At 62.2% G+C, this 9,341-nt stretch overlaps 1 protein-coding gene across 5 annotated transcripts in view; it reads right to left on the bottom strand.

The window, feature by feature from the left end:
- Window positions 1-2,620: 2,620 nt before the first annotated feature.
- Window positions 2,621-9,341, bottom strand: part of PARVG (parvin gamma) — a 36,493-nt gene continuing 29,772 nt past the window's right edge. For 3 of the 5 annotated variants that reach the window (XR_003970083.1, XR_003970084.2, XR_003970082.2), the window contains 3 exons: window positions 4,742-4,814; window positions 3,426-4,289; window positions 2,621-2,907 (listed from right to left, as the gene is read on the bottom strand). Coding sequence is in view for 2 of the 5 variants with exons in the window: in XM_030320873.2 (XP_030176733.1) it covers window positions 4,180-4,289; window positions 4,742-4,814 (183 nt within the window). In the remaining 3 variants the exon portion in view is untranslated. The other 2 variants (XM_030320873.2, XM_030320875.2) reach the window with 2 other exon arrangements.

Genomic DNA, 9,341 nt, shown 5'->3' with positions numbered 1-9,341 from the left:
TGATGATACCCCTGCAGACAGGAAGCATACCAACCCATCCGAAATGCTCACGGATGAATGAATGAATTCCTGCAGTTGGCCAACCCAGACCAGCTGGCCGGCTCTTCCTGGGAGAATCATGCCTGGGCCATCCCCGCTGTCCATTTTCCAAGCAGCCAGGCCTCCCAGAACCTGCTGTGCCAGCTCAGCCCGGGCCCCCACGGACCGACCAGCCCCCGCTGCCCCCGAGGATAAACCCATCGGGGGGGGGGGGGGGATACGAGGACCCATTTGATCTCCCAGGTGAGAAAGGCCCGTGATGCCCCCCTTCCTCCGCTGCCTGGGTCTTACAGGGAAAGAAAGCCCACGGGGGTGGGGACTGGAGGAGGGAGGTGGGGGCTTTGGTCTGTTGCCAGAGAGAGGGAGGAGGAACACACTTTTCCCCAGACAAGCTGTTTGCTTCCCAGCTGACTTTGGTAAAAGAAAAAATATTCCTAGTGCCATCTGTTCCCAGAGCGGGGCTGGTGTGGGGCCCGGGGCTTCCTGTATGTAGCTCAGGCAGCCAGACCCAGTTTCAGAATCGGAGACAGCTGCCCCCTGGATTATTTCGGGAAGCGGCTCAACTCCGCAGCACCCCGGCCGTCCTTCGAGGCATTTCCCGTCGCTCCGAAGCTGTTTGCACACGCAGCCCCAGACTGCCAGCTCCTTCTCAGGCCTCAGGGCCTCCTGTTCAGCCACTGTCATCATCCTGCTTCCTGCTTCCTCCTCTGTAGGAGCCAGACTCCCCGGGGTGGAGGGGGTGGGGGGCCAGGACCAGGGAGCTAGACGGAGGGAAGGGCAAGACTTGGTTCCCCGGGAAGGGGGGGAAGGGGGCGTCCAGAGGAGTCTGGAGTCTGGCGGCCAGGAGGCTGGAGATGGGGAGTCAGGCGGTCGGGCAGGGGAGGGGCGAGGGCTGACCCGGATATGGTGAGTTGGGCGGGTCCCCCTCCCCCACCCAAGGGACGCCGGGCCCTGGGCAGTTGGAAACGGGGGTGTGGTCGGGAAGGCGGATGGTGGGTGTCAGGGGCTGGGGGGTGGGGGCTGGAGTTACCGTCCAAGGGGGACCGAGGGTCAGTTTGGCGAGACGGAAGGAGTTCTGCGGACGGATGGTGGGGATGGTCGCGGGACAATGTGAAGGACCTTAATGCCACTGATCGGTGCACTCCAGAAGTCAGGTGCGTTTTTCCACAATAAAGCGACGGAACGGTGCAATTAAAAGGCAGAGCTGTTCAGATTGGCCAGAAGGATACGGCTATTTGTGTCTGCAAGGAATCCTCTTTACATACAGAGACACAGACAGTGTGAAAGTAGCAAGATGGAAATGATAGCTCGCTGTGTTAGCATCAGACAAAGGTTTCAGCGCAGGAGACACTCCGGGGGACAAGGAGAGCACCGACGGCACTCCCCGGGGGGCCCCAGGTGAGCATCCTGTCCGCCCCTCCCGCCCTCCCTGCGCCTGTCGCCCCCTCCCACACTTGAACGTCTCCCTCTTCCCCCACCCCCTTCTCTCATCCAGAACCTTCCAGCGGTCATTTATTTTTTATTTAAAAAATCGTTTTTAAGTTTATTTATTCATTTCAAGCAAGACAGAGAGAGGGAGCAGGGGAGGGGTGGAGAGGGAGGGGCGGAGAGGGAGAGAGAGAATCACAAGCAGGCTCCGCATTGCCAGCGCGGAGCCCGACGCGGGGCCTGAACCCACGAACCGTGAGATCGCGACCTGAGCCGAAACCAAGAGGGAGACACTTAACCCAAGAGCCACCAGGAGATCCCCCGCCGTCCCCAGCAGGCCTTTAATGGGGCCAGGTCCTCTGCACTCCCCGCCTCGGCCCTCGGCCCTGGTCCCCTTCACACCAGGCTTCCAGAAAGCACGAGTCAGGGCCGCCCCAGCCGTCTTGCCTCGCTCGTGCAGGTGGACAACGTTGACCCCTGTGCAGTGTCACGGCAAATTTAAACGTGTCCGTTAATTTTCTGTAGCCTTATCGAGCAGTAACCTATAAAAGGAAAGGTCCCCCAGTGTTTTAAGTGCACAATTTGATGAGTTCTGATGAAGGCATATAGTCACGTAACCGCCGCCCCAACTCTCATGACGCAGGGCAGTGCCGCCTCCCGCAAAGGTCCCTTCGTGCCTCTTTGGTGTCGGAACCCTTCCCCAAGCCCCCCTGGGAACCGCCCCCCGCCCCCCTCCCACCGCAGTTTGGCCTTTTCTAGAATTTCTTACAAACTGTAGCATCAGCGCATCGCCTGCTGGGCCTCCCGTCTGTCACCTGCCCCGTGCTCCTGGAGTCCTGCCCGCTGGTTCTGTATCGGCACCCCCTCCCTCGGAGCCACGCAGGACCCAGTGCGCGGACGCCCTGTGACCCGTGTATGCCTTTGCCAGCGACGGACGTCTGAGTCCTTCCCGATCTGAGGCGTCTGTGAACAGACTGCCGTGTACGTGCAGGTCTTCGCGTAGACATACATTTTCATTTCTCTCGGATGAACACCTAGCCGTGAGTCGGCCGGGTCGGACGATGAGGGTCTGTTTTAGTCCGGAAGGAAACCGCCGAACTCCTTGCCGAACCCGCATCCCCACCCGCGACGTGTGCCAGGTCTCGGGGCTCCACGTCCTTGCCCACTCTTGATATCGTCAGACTCTTCAACTTCGCCGTGACAGGAGGTGCACGGCGGGCAGTCTGGTGGTTTTACTTCCCTAAGGAACGACGGTCTGGGGAATCCGGGTTGGTCAGCTCAGGTTGCTGTGACGGCATACGGCAGACCGGGGGGCTTAGACGCCAGACATTCATCGATCACAGTTCTAGAGGCTGGAAGTCCGAGGTCAAGGTGCCGGCAGGTTCAGCTCCTGGTGAGAGGCCTCCTCGCGGCTTGCAGATGGCCACTTTCTGGCTGGGTCTTCACGCGGCAGAGACAGAGAGAGAGAGAGAGAGAGCCCTGGTGTCTCTCCCTCTTCTTAGGACGCTAATCCCATCCGGGGCCCCACCCTCGAGAACTCCTCTATACCTAATCGCCTGTGAGTCCAGAGGGGAGGGGAGCAGGTGGATGGGGGTGGGGTGGAAGAGAGACCTCTTGAGACCGTCTCACCCTCAGACAACTCCTGATGCCACACCCCATGGGACGTCTTCCCACACGCCACAAGCCCCCCACCCCAAAGCCCCCCACCCCCGCCCCCAGATCCAAGGCTGTCAAACTGGTAAAACCCCAGACCCAGCGGGGGCCCGGAGCCGGAGGGCAGGGGAGAGGCAGCCCTGGGGGTGCCCAGCTCAGTCGTCCCCTTGCCAGCCCCGACCCCCACCCCCTGTGCCTTGTCCTGGCTGGTTCCCGCCACACGTCCGCTCCTGGGACGGCCACGTTCCACCCCCCTGCGGGGACTTGTTCTTTGAGAAACACAGGCAGCAAGGGCCAGTTCTCACCAGAGACAGCGTGACGTGATGGCACATCCCTGGGGACAGACCAGGAGACCATCCGACCTACTCGTCAGCCACAAAGATTTCTCCTTTGTGACTTCCAGGCAAGGCTCACCATCGAGCTGTAGGGGTGGCTCTGGGCCATGGCTCCTCTGTCAAGTAAGTGGATTAACTTCCCCCAAGGGGCTCGGGGGCTTGGTTTGGGGGCCAGATGAGACTCCTGCCTCTGAATGGTGATCACGCTGAGACAGAGGCAGGCTGGGGCCTCCGATCTTCAGCCCTGACACCTGAGAGTCCTTTCTGCTCCCAAAGTCGGACCCAGGAGCCCGAGTGAAGGTCAGCACCATTGGTCCCTTCGCCGCTCCCACGGATGCCCTCAGAGATGAGACCCTGAGAACGTTCCACACCCCGCCCCATGGAAAGGGGAACTGCTTTGGGGGGTCAGCTCGTACTTATGCATATTGAAGGGTCCTTCCCAGGGCACTGCAGGCTCCCCCGATCCCTCCCAGAAATACATTAGTTACTGTAAACTGAGTGAGGCCAGAGGCTGGTTCAAAACAGATCCAGGCCTAGTGAATTCAAAGATATTCGGGTGGAAACGCGGATCAGGGATGGGGGGAAGGGGCAGGCGTGCCACAGACACACAGGGAAACAGAGGGCAGCCGGCTGTATGGTGGGGGAGGTCCCTCTGTGGCCCTTGGGCCCTCCCTTGGGTCCTGCAAGCAGGCTCAGAGAAGCAGCTTTGGGGGGGCAGTGACAGTTAATTCGGGGATCCACGGGGCGTGCTGTCTGCGTTTTCTTTCAGCTTGTGCTTGCGAAACAGGCTGTAGAGGACACGCAACGTGCTCTTGGTGTCCTTGTTCACGATGTCTGCAGGGCGGAGGAGAACAGGACAGCCGGTCAGGCCTAGGCGGGGGTGGGGAGGGGGTGACCACCGTCCCACCGTTGCCCGGGACCGAGTGGCTTCCTGGGACACGGGACTTCCGTGCTAAACCCGGGGGGTGGGGAATCCCTGTCCAACGGGACAGCTGGTCACGCCAGGCCTGAGTCCCAGGACCCTCACGTGGCCCTGCCTCCCTGCTCCTCCCCTGCACCCCGGTGCCCCCCCCCCACCTGTCAGGACAGCCTGCCCCAGGGTCCCCAATCCCCGGTCTCCTCTCCCTGTGACCCCTCCCCCACTGGGGCTGGTGGAGACTGTGGGCACCGCACCCCCTCATAGGAAGTCCCTGAAGAGACTCGGTGTCTCGCATGCCACACAAGGGGACCGCACGGCCACATGCTGTCCCCTGACACCGCGGCACCCCCTCGAGCCGCACCCTCACCTTCGGGGTTGATGGGGTAGCTGAGCAGGCCTTCGTCCTTGAGCAGCTCCAGGGCCAGGGTGACATTGTGCAGCTGTGATAAGACCCCACCAGATGTTGGCAAAATGAGGGAGCCTCCACCCGGGTGCTGGTCCCCAAGTACCAGGCCCGCCCCCCACTCAAGGAGTCCACCCCGAGTGGGAAAGGCAGTAACGGCGAGGGGCATCTAGTCCAGACGTCAGGGAGGGCTTCCTGGGGGAGGTGACGTCTAGAGGTAAGTCCTGCCAAGGGAGGGGACGTAGCCAGGGGTTTATCCTGACCTTTTCTGATGCAGCCCCTACGCTGTGGGCAACGGAGACGCCACCAGAAGCAGCTCAGTTCCAGGGGCAACGCACAGATGGGGAAACTGAGGTTCTGAGTGGCCAAGGGGCTCGTCTGAGCTTACAAGACGGAGAGCGTCAGAACCAGGTCTGTCTCACTCCGATGTCCGTGCGAAGCAGGCTGGAGGCTGGAGCAGCGCCCCTGCCCAGGCCCAGACCCCTGCTCGGTCGCCGGGCGACCTCCAGGCTCCCCCCGCCTGCCTTGCGCACCTGCAGAGCGGGGTCCCCACCATCTCCTCCCCCGGGTCCCGATCCGGGATGCTGGGTGGGGCGCCCTGGGCAGCCCTGGAGAGACGCTCTGTTAGCGGGGATTTCCGTGTTCACGGCTGCTTTCTCCCTGGGGCCTCGATACGAACAAAAAGCCCCTCCCTTCTTGGGGCAGCAGCCTGGTGTCTTAGAAGGAGACGGTGTGGGGTGACGGCGACGGTGCGGGGTGGGGTGAAGCAGGTCTGAAGGCAGCTAAACCCCTCATTCACTGTGACTTCAAGCAGGCCCTCCCTTCAATGGTCTCGGCCCCCGACAGGGCGACTGTGGGCCCCGGAAGGCCTCGACTGGCCGCCAGCCATGCGGCCCCATCCCCGCCCCGGCTTCCCACGGTCCCCATGGCAACCTCACCGGTGGCCTAGAGGCCCAGCGGGCAGAGGAACAGCCGAGCAAGGCCACTTGGGGAAGCCGGCCCAGCCCGGTGGCCTCCCAGTGGCTCTGGGTAGGAGGACTCTTGCGACCTGGACGGGGCGTCCGTGCCCCGACCCCCACCAGCTCACGGGTCACGGGTCAGGTAAGTCACCCGTCCTGGCTGGGCCTCAGTTTCCCTCCTCTTGCAACGAGCACAGCGCGTCTTCCAGCCTGCCTCCCCAAAGCTGCCACGTGGGTCAAACATGATGACGGACACGGAACGAAGGCCACAAAGCAAGAGCTGAAGGCGGGCGATGAAGGCACAGCGGGGGGCTGGCCTCGGCCGGGGCCTCCCTGCAAATTCCCTGTGTCTGGGCTCCCGCGGGGGCCAGGAGATGGGACACGTTTGGGGGGGGGGGGGCTCGAAGCCCCTAAGAGAGCTCTCCCGAGGGTCACCCCGTCCTGGTCCGAGGACACTGGGCGGGGCCGGGGAGAGCCTTCCGCCCCACCCCCCACCCCAGGACTCCCGCTGCAACCTGGGGCAAGGGGCAGAGCGCTCCCTGGTGGCTGGTCGCAGCAGGTTGTGCGGGGACAAGGCAGGCCGTCTGTGGGGTCCCTCTCCACGGGGAGAGGTGTTGCCGCAGAGAATGGACAGAGACCCGGACAGGGGGGTGGGGGGTCCGAGACGCAAGAGTGGGAGAGGGGCGGCGCTGTAGCCGGTCAGGAGGAGCCCCAGGCTGTCAGTGGTGCCGAAGCCCCCAGCCAGGTGGGACACACCACTGGGACCGTGCAGACGCAGGTAGGAAGTCTCAGAGGGAGCAGGTCACGGCTCCATTGCTCGCTGCTGTCACTGTGTCCCCAAGGATTCCCCCCAGCCCGGAATATTCTGAAAAAATGAGGGCCGCTGTTGTTCACATTCTCATCGTGAACACTAGTCACCGGCTGCCCACAAGGTAAGCGTCAGAATGAAAGGCTGAGACTGGACTCTCGGCACAGTGCTCTCCCGCCTCCCAGCCCTGTCTTTGATGGATTCACTCTCCACACCGGCGTCTCCCAGAGCATGACCCAGGGCATAGAGGGAAAGGGCGTCTGTGACCAAACGGGTTGGGGAAAGGTTAGCTAAAAATACGATGGAAATCCTTCGCTGCGGGACTTCTCAGAGCCTTGACTGTCTACGGCGTACCGCGAACCTTCAAGACAATGCGTGGTTGCCCAAGTTATTTGACCGTAGGATCCACTTGTCATGGGGCCCCTCAGGGGACCAGTGTCTTGGAAACACTTGGTCCATTCACTTATTTAAAAAATATTTGTGAGCACCTACTGTGGGTTGGCTGTGCGACAAGGGCAAAATCACCCCCCGCCCCCCGCTCCCTGTCCCCATGGAATTTGTGCTTTGAGAACCGCCACCATCGACACTGTGAGAACGACCACACTTGCTTCAACCTGTCAAGCCCGTGCTCGACCCGAGCCCCGCGGAGCTGCTGCAGGCATCAGATCCGTCTCCCGCGCTCCTCCCTAAGCGTCACCTCGCTTCCGTGCACGGTGTGAGATGGTGACAGAGGCACCACGTTGCACGGAGCGGGGGGGGAGGGTTGTAACCCAGGAGGATGCGCTCAAATCCCCCCCGGGGAGAAATAATTGAACGTGGGAGGAGGCCCGCGATTCCCGGAACCGGTGTGTTGCTTTCGGCAGAGCAGACCGTCGCCTCCCTCCCTCCGTCCCTAGAGCTCGTCTTCCCGAAAGGAATGACAGTCTCGCGGAAACACCGGTGGCCAGGAAGGGCTGATAAGGAGACCGCCAACGTCGAGGGGCCGCTCCGCCAAGATCACGATGCAAAGGGCTGGCGCTCCCGCCCTCTTCAGCTAATGACCTCTCGGCACTTTGGTCACACCCTCCCGCAGCTGAGACCTCCCACAGTAAAAATCCATTCTTGGGGTCTGAGCTCAGAGGCCGCTTCTCTTCCCCTGTGTGGAATGTGGCTCATCGCGGGAAGCTGGTTCTAAAATCAGTGGGTTCAGCAGGCTGACGGCACCCGGGGACGTGAGGAGTCAGGACGTTTGTCCCTGGCTCGTAATGGGGTTTGTGAGCGTGCCGACTGCGGGGCGGAGGCTTTGAAGTCCCCATGGAGCCCGACAGCCGAGGAACAAAGAGGGGACCCCTGTGCCGTCGCGGGTCTTGGTTCTGCGCCCCTTCCCAAGGCTCCCTGGCCTGCGTGTGGCCCTCACTTCTCCATCCGCCTCTCCGCTCTCCTGCCTTCTCCTGCCTCCGTGTCCTGCCTTCGGGGTGCAGGGCGAACACCATCGCCCCAGCTGGGCTCTGACCCTCCTGAGCCTTCCAGCAGCTTCGGGCAAGCCTCCCTCTTGGCCACGGAGAGGCTCACACCCCCTCTGCCTCTCTTAGGGCTCACCCTGACTCCCCAGAAACAGGGAGAAGGCTCTGGCTTTGGAGGCAAACAGTGAGCCCACCGTTCCTGCTCCTACCTCTAGAACCGCAAACGCTGCACGGCTCCAGCCGATTAGCTCCTCACCCTAGAGCCGAGCCCTTGAGAGTCTGAGCCCCGAATCAGTCTTCCAGTCAAGCGCGCTCCTGCCTCCTGGGAAGGTGGAGGCCGTGCCCACTGAGCTGAGGGTCAGAAGGCCAGTGCTCGTGTCAGACCTGCCACTGAGCAGCGGAGTGGGCCTGGGCAAGCCCCAGAGCCTCTCCGGGCCTCAGCTGTCCCCTCTGTCGAGTGGAGACACAACCCGTGCCCTGTCCCCCTGCAGGGGTGCGGGGTGGGGATGAAACGGGGTAAAGGGCCAGGTGAGGCCAGAAGTAGGATGTGAGCACGGCTGTGGTTCGGGGGCCTATGGAACACCGAGGAGCCTGGATGAGCCACGAAGGTGGTCGGAGCCGACAGCCCGGCTAAGCAGGTGGGAATGAAGCGGGAGGCAGGGTAGGCAGAGGAGCCATCTGGGCAAAAGGCCTGGAGATGCGAGAGAACCGGGCTGCGGGTAGGCTGTGACGCTGAGACCAGGAGTCAGTGGGACGTGGACAGACAGGGCTGTGGATGTGTGGGGAGGGGCCTGGAGGAAGGGACCAGGGTGTGGGGGGGGGGCGGCCAAGCCAGGATGGAACCCAGCAGCCCCCCACCCCCACCCCAGGCAGGTCACGAGGTCTGATCCAACCCCGGAACCGTGGCTCTCACCCTCCCCGGCAACGCAGCCGTGCCAAAGGGGACGGAAATCCTTCCCTGGGATGGATGAATGGGTGGGTGGGTGGATGGATGAGCAGATAAATAGGCAGATGAAGGGATGGCCAGGCAGGTGAGTGAGTGGATGAACTGGCAGATAAGCAAATAGGCAAGTCAATGGATTGGTGTGAGGGTGGATGGCTGGCTGGCTCGCTGGATGGATGGATGGATGGGTGGATGGATGGATGGATGGATGGTTGGATGGATGGTTGGATGGATGGATGGGTGGATGGGTGGGTGGATGGATGGATGAGTGTGTGGATGGATGGATGGATGGATGGATGGATGGATGGATGGATGGATGGGTGGGTGGATGATGAAGGATGATGGTATGTGGATGGTGGAGGGGTGGCCGGGGGTTGGATGGGATGGATGGATGGCATGGATGGGTGGATGG

Source organism: Lynx canadensis, chromosome B4 (assembly GCF_007474595.2).
Source record: "Lynx canadensis isolate LIC74 chromosome B4, mLynCan4.pri.v2, whole genome shotgun sequence".
Classification (NCBI taxonomy): domain Eukaryota; kingdom Metazoa; phylum Chordata; class Mammalia; order Carnivora; family Felidae; genus Lynx; species Lynx canadensis.
Note: the sequence above shows the minus strand (reverse complement) of the source record. Positions and strands in the feature narration are given on the sequence as shown.